Source organism: Musca autumnalis, unplaced genomic scaffold (assembly GCF_047663935.1).
Source record: "Musca autumnalis isolate F117 unplaced genomic scaffold, ASM4766393v1 scaffold_4, whole genome shotgun sequence".
Classification (NCBI taxonomy): domain Eukaryota; kingdom Metazoa; phylum Arthropoda; class Insecta; order Diptera; family Muscidae; genus Musca; species Musca autumnalis.
In genome coordinates this window covers 134275046-134294584 of record NW_027411977.1, presented here as the reverse complement: position 1 = coordinate 134294584, position 19539 = coordinate 134275046, and the positions used below count along the sequence as shown (strand labels likewise).

The 19539-nt window shown below is 33.0% G+C and overlaps 1 protein-coding gene across 5 annotated transcripts; it reads left to right on the top strand.

Annotated features, from left to right (window-relative positions):
* The first annotated feature begins 700 nt into the window (after nucleotides 1–700).
* LOC141401568 (odorant receptor 63a-like) lies at nucleotides 701–19174 on the top strand. 5 transcript variants are annotated; one of them, XM_073981878.1, is made up of 11 exons: nucleotides 701–820; nucleotides 898–1045; nucleotides 1112–1211; nucleotides 15455–15527; nucleotides 15620–15811; nucleotides 15888–15995; nucleotides 18102–18267; nucleotides 18323–18425; nucleotides 18492–18593; nucleotides 18648–18803; nucleotides 18858–19174. In XM_073981878.1, exons 2-11 carry the CDS (start codon nucleotides 921–923, stop codon nucleotides 18906–18908), a joined length of 1176 nt encoding a protein of 391 aa, XP_073837979.1. In that variant the 5' UTR covers nucleotides 701–820; nucleotides 898–920; the 3' UTR covers nucleotides 18909–19174. The 5 variants fall into 5 exon arrangements, with proteins under 5 accessions (XP_073837979.1, XP_073837977.1, XP_073837976.1 ...); XM_073981876.1 differs by having other exon boundaries at nucleotides 707–820; nucleotides 901–1045; nucleotides 18858–19173; XM_073981879.1 differs by having other exon boundaries at nucleotides 731–811; nucleotides 901–1045.
* Nucleotides 19175–19539: the final 365 nt, after the last annotated feature.

Below are 19539 nucleotides of genomic sequence, written 5' to 3'. Positions count from 1 at the left end.
CAATGCACTCGGTGCCATAGGGGATTTTTGCAGCTTTCAGGCTATTTTCTCAGGAAGTATGGATTTGCCCCTAATGAAACTTGCACCGTCGTATGGGGGGCAGTGAACACAAGTTACTACAACAGAAATCAAAGCGATTCTAGAGCTGGTCCTAAACTGAACTTTTCCGAAATTTAGTGAGGGAGGTATCGGAAGGAGTGGACCGATATAAACCATCTTCGAGCTTAAACTATGTTTGCACAAAATATTACGAAAGCCAAATTTTGGACCGAATAGGTTGATCCGTTCGAGAGTTATCGTGCGCTCCAACACAGCCAGACGGACGGACATGGCTAAATCAACTCCAAATTGTCTGAAACGGATTTCGTCCAAAAATACTTGGGGTCTAAAACCTTTATTTCCATGAGGCACATTTTGCCCGTATGAAAGCGTATATACCCTCGTTAGCATAAATGCTGAGGGTATAATATTTGGCCTTCAATAGAAAATGTTGTGTCTATAAAATGTGGTTAACTTAGTGCGTCGTAATCGTTTAGAAAACCACAAGACTGTGTATATTGTTTGCAAGGTATTCATAAAATCTATTGATAATTGGAAAACAAAAGGGTGTCTCCAATTGGGAGTTCTCCAGAGGTTTTCATTAATTATTAAAAAATCTTAATTTAAGGATCCTTTAAATATGAGATATATTTTAGTATTTGAATTTAGTTTTAGGCAGTTTGGTGATAATGTTCTATCTAACATGGGCTTCACCCGGTCAAATTTTTTCATTGTATCCTATTATTTAACTTTGTACTTTGTATTTACTTTGGTTTGTAAAGTCAGTAGAGGTTTTAATATTCACCAAAATGGATACAATTCTATTATTTAACTTTGTTCTTGGGTTTGTAAAATCAGTAGAAGTTTTAATATTCACCAAAATGGATACAATTCTACAAGACGCAAGGCTTAAAGCGGAACAAATTCTTAAAATGTGGAAGTGGTTGGCATTCTCTGCCGGATGTAATGTTTTCTATAAGACAAAGTTTATCAATCCTTTAACACTGTAAGGACTTTATAGATAAAACAAAAAACGAGAAATATTATTTATGTAGCTGTTGATTTTTTTTAGATTAAATTTCTTATTTGCTATATCGGCTGCCACTGGTTGTTATGGTCAATTGATTTTTCTGTGGAACCATCGTCATGAGCCGTTTGATGTTTATATTGAAGTAAGTACTCATTGTGTTAAGAGGCAATATTTCTCGATTTTAAAAGCAGGTGTGACGTTTATATTGATGAAGATACTACGCGGCATGGAATTCTTGCTCAAAAATGTCAACAAATATGGAAAATATGCAAGCAGTTTTTGTCCGAAAATGGTCATAAAAGTCGTACAATTGATAATTAAAGTTAGAAAATTGTCAAATATCATTAAAGTGTTCTAAATTAAGATCTTTGGCCGTTTAAGTTCGTTTTTAGCAGATTCCCAGCAAAATAAATTGGAAGTAGTGCAATGTGGACTAGTTCTGTCACGGCATGTTTTGATGCAGTTCAGCGGAGTCGTGAAAAAGGCACTCCAATTCCTCACAATTTAACAGCATCCGCATGCAGTCCAAACGGAGTCGTGAAAAAGGCACTCCGTTCGCTACATTTTATTAGCAGTTGTTAGAGATCCCTACATGTACATAAATCATAATATATGCAATATTGGAGATTTTCCATACGCCATTTACTCTGTGGGCCCACACCAGCAAAAACGTAAAAAACTACGTCTCCACATTGCCTCCGTGGGTAGATATGGAATGGGTTTTTTTCGTATCATATGACATTGATAGATGGTGTAAACTACCTCTAAATAATATTTAATTTGAGAAAATTTTTCCGGTAACTCACGAGAAGAAAATTTCCGAATGGAGTGCTGTTGGAATACATGTCGAAATCTTAACTGGTGATGGGAAGACAACCCATTTAGCATATGAAGCAAAAACAGTTCAGCTTGGATTAAATGGAGAGCGGAGGAAACACGCATGTTTGCGATTGAATTCAATGGAGAATTTTCATAATTTGTGTTAATGTAATAAAGTTCTTAACATTTTTGTTTTACACAAATAATAAGTGCATTTTATTTGTTCTGGGATATTTTGTAATGGCTTGCACAATTTCCGCAGAATGCCTGTATCAAAACACGTGCTTTGGACTGCCTCCTATTCTACCCCAAAGGGTCAGTTAAAATGCAGTGCCAGAGGGTCGGTTAAAATGCAGTGCAATGGAGTGCCTCTTTCAGTAGTCACGCTCTTGTAAAAATCATGAGTGAAAATGCATAATTTGATGCACTTCCAGATCACTTGTACATATCATTTAACTGCGTCTTTGGAGGCAAACTTTTTGCTGGGTTATTATGCTATTGAGACCTAATACAACAGTGTGGTGTATGGTATAAAGGTATGGTTATATGTATATTGTAGTACCATTTTTTATTATTAAACTATGCAAAAGGCATCCCCTAAAGTGTTTAGTTTTGTAAGATTTTAAGATTGTTAAAGTTTGAGCACAATTGAACATATTCCAATTATGCACGTGTCACGTTATAAAAATCTCGATTTTTTGACTATTTGGCGACCCATATCTCTGGAACGGTTAAAGCTATTTGCCCGTATTATCCATTAATTTAAAGGCCATTCTGTTTTTAATATTTTATGCTCAACAAATAATAAAATATACTATAAAATATAATATAAAATACGTAAGTATTTTCTTTATTTATTTAATTATTTATTATAATTAAAATTTTTAATAAACTATTAGCTTAAAGCAGTAGCGACTACGGCTATCGGCTTTACGTAAGTATTACTGAATTATAAAAATTAGGGCGAAAATGAATTCTATTGTGAAAAGGGAAAATTTTTCTTCCTATATTATCAATTTTTGGAATGAAAACAAATGTCTTTTAAATTTTATTCTTATATAAATTTATTCAAGGGGCTGGCATAATGCGGTTTCGGACTTACCTGGGTACAGATGACTGCTTGGACAACGCATTGTTTTAGTTTTTCGTCCTTTGTAATTAATTGGTTGTAATCTGTGATGAACTCGAGTCCTTGCTCTGCTATGTCGTTCACAACTTGTAAGTTGTTTACCATCCTTTGTATTTTTGGAGAAATTTCCATCTTCTTCTGCTTGCTTTGTTAAGATTTTTGTCGCATTTGGCTCTTCACGGTGGTTTGGACTATCAGATAAAACAATTCCAGGCCAACAAGTTGTGGACTAAGATACCACAGATGATTCATCATTTTGTTATTTCCTTTTCTTGATATTTGTTTGTGAACAGAAATGGTCTGTTTGATTTTTTGGGATTTCTACGGTCGTAAAGTTGTAAACGTCGGAAACGTCACATACCTGTATGAAACGTATAAAAAGTCGTTTACGTCATAAACCTAAAAATGTCTATGTTCTCTATATAATTTCTAATTTAAATTATTGTTACACATTTATTACCTCTACTATATGGGTTTTTTGGTGTTATATTTGCACATTTTAATTATATTTTACACTTTTTATAGCCTCAGCATTTATACTAACGAGGGTATACAATTTCATACGGGAAAAATGTGCCTCATTGAAATAATGGGTTTAGACCCCAAGTATGTTTGGACGAAGTCCGTTTCAGACAATTTGGTCTTGATCCGTCACTCTGTCTGGCTGAAGGGTACGATAACTCTTGAACGGATCAACCGATTCTGTCCAAAATTTGGCTTTCGTAATATTTTGTCCATAATATTTAGTTTAAGTTCGAAGTTGGGTTATATCGGTCCACTTCTTCCGGTACCTCCCCCACAAAAATTCGAAAATGTTCGGAAAATTTGTGCGCACGATAACTCTTGAAGGGAGTAACAGATTTGGTTCATGCTTTGCACATCATGAAATTTCTACCGGTCTTATATGAGGTTCCAATATGGACTCAATTGGTCCATTTCTTCTGGTACCTCCTACACAAAATTTTGAAAATGTTCAGTTAAGGACCACCTCTCGAATCGCTTTGTTGTAACAAACTTTATCCCCTGCCCCATATACGATGGTACAAGTTTCATCAGGGGCAAGTCCTGAGAAAATAGCCTGAAAGATGAATAAAAACCCTCTGACACCGTGTGTAGTGGTTGGAGCGCAAGATAACTCTCGAACGGATCTGCCGATTCGGTCCAAAATTTGGCCTTCGTAATATTTTGTACAAACTTAGTTTAAGTTCGAAGATAAGCCAAGTCGATCCACTCCTTCAGGTACCTCCCCCACAAAGGTTAAAAAATGTTCGGAAAAATTGTGTTCACGATAACTCTTGAAGGATGTGTACAATTTGGTCCATAGTTTACACATCCTAATATATAATATATCATCCAGATATACATAGATCAAGAAGTACAGTTCAGGATCTGTTCGAAGATCATTTGGACAATTATACCGATGCTACTCTTTTTGCTCCTTTTTATAGCGGTATTATTTTTTCCTGGGTAAGTCTATGCTCCCTGGCATACTGGCCCAAAATCTTTAAATTATACGGTGATCAACTGAAATGACCCCTAAGATCTACTTCCAAAATGGAGTATGTCGATTTTAGTTGATGAGGATTTGAACTCGCACAGGTTGAGTGTATATCTCTGTTAATATGAAATTAAATTTGTATTACAAGAATATTCAACAAGTTTGAAATTTAACGATTCCATTTGCGTTCAACGCCTTGAACGATATAGCCCAATTCAAACTCAAATTCAAATTATTACAGAAATATGAAATCCTAATATTTTTTTTTTATTTCAAGGAATAAAAGACACTTTCAATGGAAGCAAAATCAGTTAAATTAATATCTTTTAAATTTGTTGTTCTTTTTGTTGAAATAAAATAAGATCTCAAGAAAATCTAATAGTACGTTTATATATAACCGGATTTAACAAACCCACTGGGTTTCAAACGTCAATTCCATTGCCTATACGTCAAATAAATCCGCATTAAGAAGGTTAATCCTGCAAAATGCTATAATATAAACATGGCCTAAAACGTTATTTAATTGGATTAAAAACAAATATTGTTGAAATTATAAATGTTTTAATTCTGTGGTAAACCTATGTTTTTTGGGTAGGTTTACGACGTTTCTGACGTATGTATTATACGTCGGAAATGTATGTCATATACGTCACAGTTTCCGACAGGCCATCTCTGTTTGTGAATCCCTTTCGTATTTCAATAAATTTTCAATGCGGTCTGGGTTTACCCAATCTATCCTATATATAAAATTTTGTATGTGGAGTTTTTAGAACTGAGAATAGGTCGTAAACTATTTTTTATTGGACTTAGTGGAGGAGCCAGGGTACCTCCCTTACACAAAGTTTTTGGGAAAACGCGAAATTCATGATGTTTTTGAACGGATTGTTTAAAAATTTCTTGCAATTCCAATGCAAAATCGAATTTTAAAGACAGTTAAATATCTAGAACGTCTAAAAGTTGCATATTGGCCACTAAAACGACGGGCCAGCAATACGGAGTATATTCATGTTATAAAATTCTTCAGAACTGTCATGATTTTCGAAATTAAACTCCTCCGAAACGGCTGGACAGAATTTGGTTAAATTTGGTTATGGGTAGGTTAGTTAGGTATGCAAATACGTATATCGTAAGCTTAATAAGGGGATGGGATAATAAGGCTAAGTCCTCCGAAACACCGAAATCAGGAGATACTGTTCTATGGGAGCTATATCAAAACGTGGATCTATACCGAAAAATCTCTGCAAATTTGAGCAATTTCGATGGGATAATGAGGCTAAAACTTCCAACCTATCAAAAATAGGGATGTATCGTACTATGGGAGCTATATGAAAACCTGGACCTATACCGACAATTCTCTGTAGGAATATTTACGACACCCTACGTAGACCAACAACAAATTTAAAACCAATTTGGATGAATTTGAAAATGCCAAAAGTCGGGATGCACTGTTCTGAGGAGGCTATATCAAAACCTGGACCTGCACCGACCATTTTATATCTCCAGGGAAGACTAAACACTAAATATAATGCCGAACACCGAAAATTGAGAGGTAGAGTTCTCTCGGGGCTATATCCAAACGGCTTCAAACTTGATGAAGCCAACATAAGTTATGATTGTAGAAAACAAACCAACGTAACCTTATCATCAACAGAAGCAGAGTTAGGAGCTTTTGCGGACGCATCACCGGAAATTTTATGAATTTGTCAATTAATGAAAGTTGCCTCAAAATTCTCCAGGAAGATAAAATAATCCAAGAAGGAAGCACATTGATGTTAAATACTACTTTGTCTGAAATTTGCAATAGTTTAAAAGAATAAGCTACGAATATTGCCCAACAGATAATATGTTAGCTGATATTTTGACTAAGTCATTACAAAACAAAAAAAAAAAAAAAAAAAAAAAAAAAATAAAGTTTGTAAATTTAGAGATTTAATCGGATTATCTCTTTAGTTTTAAACGTACATACATACATATGTATTTCTGTTAACAATATTTAATACATATTTAATACATTGTACAATGTATAAATGAATAATCTTCTGTATATGTATCTACTTGGTGTACAAAGCACCTTTGTGTGTAAGTGTATGCAGAGGTACCCATGGGTAACATTACATTTGCAAATGTAACATATTTTCTGAATGTGTTTAATAAAATAACATTTTGAATGCAGAGAAAAAGTGGTTTTAAAAAATTAAAAATACTAAAAAAGTAAATATATATTTAATTATATATACAATCTGGTTGTAGAGTTCTAAACTCTTATTACACAGTGCAGCACTGAAAATGCAAACAACTTCTAGTGGGTATTTTCTGAAAGTACATATTGATACTACAAAACCCCTAGTTGGGTTTCGTGTTTTTAGATCGGGTTCGTATTTTATGGCCTCATCTATACCGGACTAAAATGCCAATTTTTTCCATTGATCCGGGCTTTATCTCAGAAACTAAAAGGAATTTTACCTCGCGGTCTTCAGTAACATTATAGCCCGAAAGTAGAAGAACTTACGTGTCAAGCGGATGAACTAGGAAAAACCGCAACTAGCGCATCAAAATTGATAAAATATATACAAATTTAAATAATTTATGGAATTATGAGTTGAACTAAGTAACCTTTCGCAAAAAATTCCCAAATAATGTGCTCAGCAATTCTTCAGAACATTCTGAAACTATAAAACACTTATTTCATGTTGTTTAGGCGGTATTTCAATCATACTTTCTACAAAACATATCTCTAACAACGTTCACACAGGCTGTTTATTCTCATATTTGAAATTTCAATGTATTGTTGATATATTTTTCAAACTGTCGTTGAAAAATATGCTAGAAACAACGCGATAGAGGCATTTTACAACAACGATATGTTCTAAAGAGTTATGTATTACATTTAAGCGAATATTTTTCCCAAATATAATATTATGAAAAATTTAACCATTTTGGAGATATGTTGCGAAAATTATACAAATTACGGAATTTTTAGATATATTATAAAATTTGAGGCAATATATGAGATTATTCGTGTTCATTTTTTTCCAAATACCTTCTTCTTGTTCATATCTACAAGTTTGCTGCAGATGTCATGGAAAGATTCGTATTGGTTTTAAAAATATAGCCCCGATTTGCTTTAAAAAGTCAATATTTACCCATGTTTAGATGGGGCCATAAAATCCGAACCGGATCTAACAAAACAACACCCAAAGAGGGAAGTTGTTTGCGCAAAATTGCCTTGAAAATGTTGCACAGTGTTAAAACTAAAATTATTTATGACATTAAAAATTATTTTACAATTTAATGCACAACTTTTCAATATACTTTTTCACAAATTTGTTTATTGATTTTTTTTTTAATTTTGATTTATTAATAAAAATAGGTAAAAAACTTTTTAAGTTAAACGGTTTTATGTTAAACATACATTGCAATGTTTAAGATAAATGTACTAAAAACCAAAAAATAATAAAATAGATACAGTCGTGGGAATTATAAACATATGCATAGACTAGACTAAAATAAAACCGTGGGGCACGTCAATTGTCTACAAATTATCGACTTAATGTGCGATAGAAGAATCGTTTAATTTGTCGTTAGGCAGTTGGCCCGCAGACGGTGAGGAAATTTCTTACTATTTTCTTGCTCATGGAAATTCCAATAGTTATACACTCCATGTAAATAAAAGAGTTGTTTCAACTAGTTTATCGTTGGACATTCACACTGCTGGCAGGCGAGGAATAGTTTCACTGCTCGTAGTTTGTCTTTAATCGAGAAAGTACTACTCGCTCACCACTATGAAACCCTAAAACTCGCTTATAATCGAGCTTGCTAGCTTGTTTCCACATTCTAGCCCTACTTATCACACGTCCATGGTTGTCGGTTGAACAACTGCCTAATTATGGTGTAACATTACAAAACAAACATTTTAATCAACGATTGTAGACAATTGACGTGCCCCACGACTGTATCTATTTTATTATTTTTTGGATTTTAGTACATTTATCTTAAACATTGCAATGTATGTTTAACATAAAACCGTTTAACTTAAAAAGTTGTTTACCTATTTTTATTTTCTAGTTATTAGTTTTTATTTCGCATTCTGTTTAATTCATTTAGTGCTTCATTATTGCAAGGTTTCTTGCCCGTTAGTTTATTGCAGTCCAACTGTACCGCTAACGACGTATCATTTTTAGCCACCCTAACGCCACACAGTCCTCAACACGATAAAAAATCTTGACTTGGGTGGTGGATTCAGGCTGGATTAATCAGATACCTAAATTACAGATTCAATTTCTAAATTTAAATCTTAATTATACGCCATTTATTGGCTGCGCCCATCTTAAATTTTGAGGTTGTATAGTGCACTATATTCTTCTTGTCAAGCCCTTTTATTTGATACCCATATTAGTGGGATTGATAAAAAATTGTTATCAGCCATTTGGTAGCGGCGGCCATCTTAGATTTCAATTTTGCATAGTAAATTGTATTCTACTTGTAGAGACCTTTCATTTGATACCCATGTTGATGGGATTGATAAAACCTAAGTTATCCGCCATTTTGTAGAGGCCGCCATCTTGGATTTTAATTTTATATAGTACATTGTATTCTACTGGTTGAGCACTTTCATTTGATACCCATATTGATGGGATTGATAAAACCTACGTTATCCGCCATTTTGTAGCGGCCGCCATCTTGGATTTCAATTTTTATAGTATATAGTTTTCTGCTTGTTGAGCCCTTTCATTTGATACCCATATTGATGGGATTGACAAAACCTACGTTATCCGCCATTTTGTAGCGGCCGCCATCTTGGATTTCAATTTTTTATAGTGGATTGTATTCTGCTTGTTGAGCCCTTTCATTTGATACCCATATTGATGGGATTGATAAAACCTACGTTATCCGCCATTTTGTAGCGGCCGCCATCTTGGATTTCAATTTTTATAGTGGATTGTATTCTGCTTGTTGAGCCCTTTCATTTGATACCCATATTGATGGGATTGATAAAACCTACGTTATCCGCCATTTTGTAGCGGCCGCCATCTTGGATTTATAATGATAATGAATAAATATAATAATTGTATTGTCACCAAAATCCAAAGTGTATACAAAATTTCAGATTAATCGGTTGACAGGAAGAGGGTGAAATTTGAATTACTAAATTTGACCCAAGAATAAATAAAACAAACGGGGTGAGCTAAATAAAACCATTTAAAAAGAAAACAATATCTTCACAATCTTCCGTCCGCTTCGAACAAAGAACCGCGAACAACGAACACGTTTTTTTTGTATTTGAAGTTCTTTGCTTAGAAAATACACATTTTTTTGTGCGAAAATGAATTTGCTACTGTTTGTGTTTAACTTCAAGCTCATTATGTTGCAATTGCAGTTCTTGCAACGAACACTTTATGTTTGAAATTAAGTGGTTTGTGTTTAATTTCAAATATATTCTGTTGAAACTACTGTTTGTGCAATAATTTGTGTTCGAAATTACGCATTTCCATAAATTGCACTATAATTTGTTAATTATTAAGCACCGCCTAAAAAATAAATAAAAAAAAATATAATTAAAAAAAATAAGTTTCAGTGTTTTATTTAGAAATGCACTTAAAACTAGAAAATAATTTGTCGCTTAGCCTCAATAAATATATTCTTTCTCATGATGGAATCTCTCAAATAAAACGCTTGCCGTTTAATTTTGCCACCATTTATAATTTTAATGCAAGCGTTTTATTTGAGAGATTTTATCATCAGAAAGAATATATTTATTGAGGCTAAGCGACAAATTATTTTCTAGTTTTAAGTGCATTTCTAAATAAAACACTGAAACTTATTTTTTTTTTTAATTATATTTTATTTTTAACTTTTTAGTAAATACATTTTTTTGACCACTGAGAACAAAATTATAGTAAACTTAGGCCGAAAATTTAGATAAAAACTTTAAAATGCATGAAATCGTGTAGTACCGTTATATAAAGGCTATACCAAATCCTGGACTTACATCCATAATTTTTGGTGGGGAAGTTTCTGTATCATTGGGGACTCCAAATGCCAAGTTACAGCCAATTCTGGCTAAAAATAAAGATAAAATCCTTAAAACACTTGAAATCGGGTGGTACAACTATATGGGGGCTATATCAAAATCTGGACATATGTATGTCAACAATTTTTGAGGGAGAAGTTTCTGTACCATTGGGGGCTCCAAATGCCAAGTTGCAGCCAATTCGGCCTCAAAATGAAGATAAAATCCTCATAATACTTGAAATCGGATGGTACCGCTATAAGGGGGCTATACCATAACCTTGACCTATGTTCACAATTTTTGGTGGGGAAATGTCTGTATCATTGAAAATGCCAAATGACAGCTAATGCGGGCAAAAATGAAGATAAAACCCTCAAAATACCTGAAATCGGGTTGTACCGCTATATGTGGGCTGTAGGAGAAATTGGGCCCATATTCATGTAATGTCATCCAAATCTGAAAATTGTGCAAAATTTCAGTTCGATTGGTCAACTGCAACTGTGTGAAAAATGAGTTACCAGAGTTGAAATGCAAGTTAAATAAAACACCGTTAAAACACTGTAAAATGGACCAATGTTTGTTTTAATTTCATATTCATGTAATGTCATCCAAATCTGAAAACTGTGCAAAGTTTTAGTCCGATTGGTCAACTGAAACTGTGTCAAAATTGAGTTACCAAATTTGAAATGCAATTTAAATAAAACACCGTTAAAACATTATAAAATGGACCAATATTAGTTTTGATTTCATATTCATGTATTGTCATCTAAATTTGAAAAGTATGCAAAGTTTCAGTTCGACTGGTCAACTGCAACTGTGTTAAAAATGAGTTACCAGATTTGAAAAGCAAATTAGATAAAAACTGTAAAACAGTGTACAAATGGACCAATATTGGTTTTGATTTCATATTCATGTATTGTCATCCATATCTGAAAAGTCTGCAAAGTTTTACTTCGATTGGTCAACTGAAACCGTTTTAAAAATCAGTTATCAGATTTGAAAAGGGCGTTAAGTTAGACACCGTAAAAACACTGTAAGAATGGACCAATATTGGTTTTGATTTCATATTCATGTATTGTCATCCAAATCTGAAATGTGTGCAAGTTTTAAGTTCGATCGGTCAACTGCAACTGTGTGAAAAATTAGTTACCAGATTTGAAAAGCAAATTAGATAAAACACTGTAAAACAGTGTAAAAATGGACCAATATTGGTTTTGATTTCATATTCGTGTATTGTCATCCAAATCTGAGAAGTGTGCAAAGTTTTAGTTCGATTGGTCAACTGCAACCGTGTTAAAAATGAGTTACCAGATTTGAACTAAACACACAACAAAGCAAGTTAATAATAATAATAATAATAATAATAATAATAATAATAATAATAATAATAACACAGTGATTGTCATTTCAATTTTTAACAAATAATTTACAATTTATGTGTATGTATGTATGTCGTCATTCCAAAACTAAAGATTCCAGCTGTATCCGTTCGTCCAATTCCAAATAGTACCAAACTTAGAACCATTTCGTACTCTTTAAATCTATAAGTAAGATTGTTTTTTCAAAATAGTCTAGCTTAATCCCTTTTGTTGTTGTTTTAATCTTTTAAAACAACTAGTTTATTAGTGGAAAAGATTTGGCATTGTTCGCAAAGGGGTAAGGCAGGGAATACTATAGTTTCGATTATCGCCACAGAATCTCATCAGTTCCCTTGTTTTTTGTTTGTGGATATTCTCCACCGAAGTTATTTTTCAATAACTTCTTCAACAAAAAACTTGTTATACCCAAACATCAATCTTCAGCTCGAAGTATAAAGGTAAGCAAAGAAAAAAGTTCAATGAGAATTTTTTCCTTGGTAGTACCATTTATTGCTTTCTGTACCTATAAGTACGAATTTATTAAATTTCCTCACTTCTGCAGTTCAACAGTAATCTTAATTCCAAATTTCTGGTTTTCAGCTCTATCCATTCACTCTAATCAAAATGATACCAAATTTAGCACTATTTAGTACTTCTCGTACTCATAAGTACGAACTCCAAAATCATTTCCTTATATCAACGCCACTTCCCTACCTTGATTCCCATACCAAATTTGAATACAATCTGTACCAAATTTAGTCCTTTTCGTACACTTATAGGTAGAATTTCCAAAAACTATTTGATATATCTCCCTAACTCTCCATCAGTTTCAGAATTTTAGCTCTTCGCGTTTGCCTAATACAATAGATACCATATTTAGTTCCCTTTACTTTTCGTACCTTTCTAGGACGAATTTGCAAAAACCACTTTATGTATTTCCAAAGTAATCTATCTGCATATCTTAACCTCACACATAAACAGTGACTCTAAGAACAAATTGTAGAATTCCACATCTGCCCCTACACCAATACCAAATTTAGAACGATTTAGTACTTTTCGTATATTTATAGTATGCACATATTTCTTAATCCACCTCCATATACCAATGCCACACACCAGCACTCACCCTGACCCCAATAACAAATTGAGTGTCATTTCGTAATTTTCGTATACATATGGTACGTATTTCTACAAACACATATATCAACCCTTCGTACCTAAACTACCTCAATCCTTCACTTCACAGGATTCCAGCGCTACCCGTGCACTCAAATCCAAATTGTACCATTTAGTACTATTTGGTACATGTTGTACCCATAAGTACGAATTTCAAAAACTACCTCCATCTCAATCCTACACTCCAACAGTAGACATACCAAATTCCCCGTTCCCCAAATCCAAATTGTACCAAATGTAGTACCACTTAGAACTTTTCGTACCCATAACTACGAATTTTCAAAAATACCTCTGTCCTACTCTCATACAGTAATTCTATTTTCAAACTTCAGGACTCATGCGCTATGCGTTCACCCAAATCCAAATTATACCACATTTAGTACTTTTCATATCCATAAGTACGAATTTTTAAAACTACCTTTATCCTAAACTCCAACAGAATTTAAATTGCAAATTTAAGGATTCCAGATCTATTTGTTCACTCAAATCCAAATTGTACTAAATTTAGTACCATTTTGTTCTTTTCGTACCCATAAGTACGAATTTCCAAAACTACCTCAATCCAACACTTCAACAATAATGTCAATTATAAATTTCAGGATTCCAGATTCCGAATACCCATTATACCAAATTTAGTACAATTTAGTACTTTTCATTTTCACATACATAAGTACGAATATCCAAAACTTCCCCAATCCTACACTCCAACAGTAATCTCAATCTCAAATTTCAGGATTCCAGCTGTATCCATTTACGCAAAACCCTATTCTACCATATTTAGTACCATTTAGTACTTTTCGTACACATAAGTACGAATTTCCAAAAGTACCCATATACATATCTCAATCCTACACTTGAACAGTAATCTTAATTCCAAATCTCAGGATTCCTGCCCTATCCTTACACCCAAATCGAAATTGTACCAAATGTAGTACCATTTAGTACTTTCCGTACCCATAAGTAGGAATGTTCAAAATTTCCTAAACTTCAACAGTAATCTTAATCCCAAATTTCAGGTTTCCAGCTTTATCCGTTCACCCAAATATAAATTGTACTAAAGGCCGATAGCCCTAGTTGCTAGTGTTTTTTTTTATAATTTTTTATTATGATTTTTAATTGTAATAAATATTTCGAAAATAAACTAAAAAAATAAAAAATAAATTGTACTAAATTTAGTATCATTTAGTACTTTTCGTACACATTAGTACGATTTTCCAAAACCATTTAATTACATCAACACCACTTCCCAACCTTGATTTCCATACCAAATTCCATGATTTTAGCTATATCTGTTCAAAATATACAAAATTTAAAATTTAGTACGTTTCGTATATATATATATATATATATATATATATTTATATTTATAAATGTAAAAATATAAAATTCGTAAACCGCGTCACGAATTAAACTGTTTTTATTTATTGCGCATTAACTTGAAAAGGGTAAGTTAGAATAAGTAGATTAAATTGCATTTAAAATAATTGTAATAATTTTTTAAATTCGTGTATTTAGGTTGAAGTCAAAGCAGAGGTTTAAAAATCCCAATATGAAGCTAGGTAAGATTTTCGAAAATATTAGTGGCAATTTTCAAATTTGATTTATCATAGAATCCATAAAAAAGGATATGGAGATCGCCCTTCAGTCGGCTGGGGTAAGAAGTACGGTGTGCCAAAGTTCGAAGAAAATGGTGACTGGCGGAAATATGGGAGCTAAGTATTATTCATTTAAGATAAAATTTGTAAACATATTAAATATTTATAATTTAATAAAAAATTTACACACGACGACATAAATTAAATTGTCTTTAGTTGGGTCATCAATGACTAATAGCAAGACAGTGTCCGTGGAACAGTCGTCAACGAAATATGGGGTGTTTAGTCATCGGAGTTGTCTTCAGTGACAACTTCGCTTACCCTGTCGCTCAAGTTGTCTTACGCGAATACTGGGACATTTGTGTGAAAATTTCGTCGATGATTTCACATTGCACTCTGCAAGGTGTCTTCAGGGATATAGCATTGTCTTAAACGATTAGACAATGTTGTCTTCAAGACACTTTCTACTGGGCCGTACAAAATTTCGTGACGATCGGTCTTTAATTTTGCCTGGAGTTTGATTAAAATATTAATGGGCGGACTGGACGGGCGGGCTGGCACACATAGCTTGATCGTTTCATTTTGTCGATATATGGAAATTAGAAAAAAAAAGAATTTTGCCCGGAGTCGGAGTCGAGCTTTTTTTCACGACTCGACTCTGATTCCGAAACCCTGCCTACAGCACATTCCTTATCCTTAAAGTTGAATTCAATTTATATCCTTTTTTATTTCAGGCCGTTCTTATATTCTTTCAAATATTCGTTTCGATTATTAAATTGTTGATGTTTACATTCAAACAGCACGAAATATTCGATGTCGTTCAATATGTGCAGAATGCTGATATTCTCATTGATTTGGAAATTTTCGAACTAAGTAAGTTCTTAATGATAAATATAGTCCAAACTGTATTTCAAAACTTTTTTTATTTTAATGATTTCTTTATTTTTCTTCAATTACATGCTAAGATTTAATGAATTCCTCCGAAATACTTAAGGATATCAATGAAATTCTTAATAAATCTTGGTCTAGTATTAAATTTCAATGCCGTTTCTTCACATGCGTTATCGTGGCAATAATAATTGGGTATATGGGTCAAAATGTTGCAGTGAATATTAATAATTTTGAAAATAAATCACAACATTTTCATTTAGAATACGGTGGGTAGTACATACATATATACACATACAAAGACAAATGCAAAACAATAGTATAAAATTCTTATTATTTTTCCAGTATTTCCCGCCTCGTTTACCCCAAATACTTCAGATCCCATAAAATCTCCATTATGTCAAATTTTCGAGTATTTTATTGTTCTCAGCCAAGTGCATTGTACGGCGTTTTGTAAGTATTTAACAAAAAAAGTAGACTCCTAATTTTTCAGTGTACCTCTTAGGTCATAACTGCTCAACTCGAAATAGAATTAATTAAATAAAATCACTATAAATGACAATCGCCTTAATAAGATAAAAATAAGATAGTTTAAGCATGAGCCATGCTGGGATTCGAACCTGGTCCCCTACAACCGAGTGTCAAGGTTGCCGGCGTCTTAGCGTTCTCAGCCACCATCAACTTGTCAAAACTTTAGTAGACAATAATTGATGATCAAAAATCTTCTGATATACATAGAAGATCAAATACAAATGAGGTAGGAATAAAACTTACAATAGTATTTGTGCACATCGAATAATGGAATTACCAACCCAGCAAACCAAATGTCGGATGTTCGATACATCTGAACATTTTTCGGAAGCAAAATCGTTCAGATTTCGTTTCGAGAATGTCGGAAATAAATTTCCCTTCCAATATACCAGTGTTTTTCTTCCGATTTCGGTACGAATTCGGATCGATATGCCGGAAACAAATTTCCCTTCGCACAACAACCACCTTTTGTATATGTATATCTAACTCCTTGTTGTTAAATATATACAAAAGGTGGTTGGTTTCATTTAAGTTTGTTGTCGAAAAACAAAATGTTTGGTTATAAAACTCGCATATACAATTTTTTAAATATTTTAAATATAAATGCAACATATAACAACTGAAGCTAGTGATGATAGACTCAATATATTCGTACACAAAGTTTACATTGTTCTAATATAACTACAAAATGATAACAACAGTGAAAATCATTAGAGAAACGTTTGAAATTTTACAATCTTAAAAAAAAACATACAAAGATCAATTAATAAAAAAGAGAGGCGCCAGAGACAATTTTTTCCTTCGATATTCATACTACATTATTCCAAAATCGTTCAGAAATATTAACGAAGATTCGGAAGGTACATACCTCCGATTTTTATACGACATTATTCCGAAATCGTTCAGAAATCTGTACGAAAATTCGGAAGAAAAAATTCGCCTTCGAATTTCCCAAGGATTTTCTTCCGATTTCGTTCCGAATTCTCACCGAAATCTATCCGATGGCGCTCCGACATTTCGTTCCGAAATTATGTCCACCACTTCATACAACTTTCGTTAAGATATCGTTACGATGTCGGTACGATTGGTTTGCTGGGAAGTTGGACTATAGGAATAGTTTGGATTTTCAATTATGTGGATGGATGATGTGTAGACTCCTAATATATCAATGTACCTCTTAGGTCGTAGCAGCTCAACTCGAAAGAGAATTAATTAAATAAAATCACTATAAATGACCTTCGCCTTAATAAGGCAAAAATAAAAAAAGGTTTGAAACAAATACTAAAATTAAAATCGTCGTTGGTGCCGATTGTTTTACACATCCTTTGTAAATTTGTAATAGCCCAGCAAAAGAAGTCCTCCCAAAATCATGGGTTTTGTAAGGGATTTTTGGCAGCCGTAACTACTGGCAAACCCCCTTTCTTTCCCATTATTTTTACAAGGGCATGTCGCACTCAGTTTGTAGTTATTTTATGACCACTAGAATAACTAGTTATTCTGTGGCCACTAGAAGTTGAAAAAAATTCTATTTTTAGAACAGTTGATGTAGACATTTTTTTTTTTTTTTTAATTTCATCACACTTGTTACTTTTATTTTACTTTATTTTATTTCGCTCGCTGTGCGAGTTGAACACACGAACCCTCTGATTTCTAGCCAAAGACACTAGCCACGCACACGAACTTTAAGGGTTGCTTAAGAACTTAAACGTGCAGTGCACATGTGCACCACGAACTGTTAGTTTTTAATTAAAAAAAAAAAATCGCATGCCGACAGTGAGCGTTGAACACACAACCCTAGGATTTATAGTCAGACACACACTCACTGTGCCACCGTCCTCATTACTTAGTGAGGAGCAAAGTAAGTAGGGTTGCCTTGTAATTTTTTTAAGAAGTATCCCATTACTTTTCAGATTACTTGTAATGGGAAAAGAAGTTTGTTTACATTACTTTGTAATGGGTTACGTAATGACTAATGGATCCGAATTTTTGCTGGGAGTATTAATATTACTAATTTTTTTTTTAATTTAGGTGCCATAGCATTTACTGGACTATTTACTTTAATATCAACCCACTGTCTGGCATCGCTAAAAGCTTTGCGTGCCTTAATATCTTATAGTACCACATATCACGTATTACGAGAAGACCGTATAAAATATATGCAGGTGTGCATTAAATTCCAGCAAAAAATCTATGAGTAAGTATTTGAATGTTATGAATTTTGAGTTGAAGATTTATGAAATATTTTCCAGATTTTGCAGTCAACTGAATTCTTTATACCGGATGCCGACGTTGTCTATGTTTTTGGTTTCTTGTTTGGTTATATGTCTGTTGACATTTCATGCCAATACATTGGTAGGTACATCAACAATCAATATTTTCAATTTTCCTTTAATTACATAACTGTTACACTTTTATTAGGGCAATAATGTATCTGCTATTATAAAGGTGTTCCTTTACATGATCGCTGCGTATTATGAGGTTGGCATATTTTGTTTCATAGGTCAGCTTATTACATCCGAGGTAATTGATTTATTGGTTTTGTCTATACATAAATATTTATTTTTTTATATTTAGAGTGAAATTCTACCAGTCGTTATTTATGAATGTAGATGGTATAAAGAGAGCGCTCAATTCAAAGATTTGGTTCAATTTATGATACAACGTTCCAATCTTCCAATTCTTCTTGATGTTGGAGGGTTTGCAACATTGTCATTTGTAACATTTATAATGGTATGTTTAAAATCTTTTAAATCGTATAATGATCTAATATTATTTTTTGTTTAGATTTGTCGTTCCAGTATTTCCTATTACTTAGTCCTACTCGAGTGTATGTAGGGAAATATATCCTGGAGGCAAAATATACTTACTTCTAATTTATTAAATATTGTAACGAATGTTACAGATAGATTTAAGTTAATTTAGACAATTTTCAGTTAATTTAAAAATTTGAATTGTAACGTAAATTATTTTGAAGCTGTTACAGTCGAAATCGCTTATTACGTCGGCCAAGGGACCGACCAAAATCGAACGCCATAAGCGATATTCGTTATAAACGATATTTATAAAAAAGTTGAAATTATATTATGTATTGTCGCATTTGGGTATAAATACGTTGTTTTATTAAGTAAATAAATACATTCAATTCAATTCAAGCACATCTACGATTTTTGGTACAGAGGTAAAGGAAAAAAATCCGGTTTCAAATCTGCTCGCGTTCACGAAATTGGCCAATGCGCGCAAAAGTTATAGCGGTTTTTATTCTCATATAAAGAAAAAATATTTAAAAATATATTTTTTGTTGTTATGAGAAAATGTATGCATAAATCGTTAACAGCAGTCCATATCTATTCGTAGATGTTTAAATAGTTATTAAATTTATTATTATTTTCGCGGAAAGTCAACAAATAATAAAAAAATTTGAAGTAAATCCAAATTATCCTGTCCCAGAATCCGTACAAACCCTCAA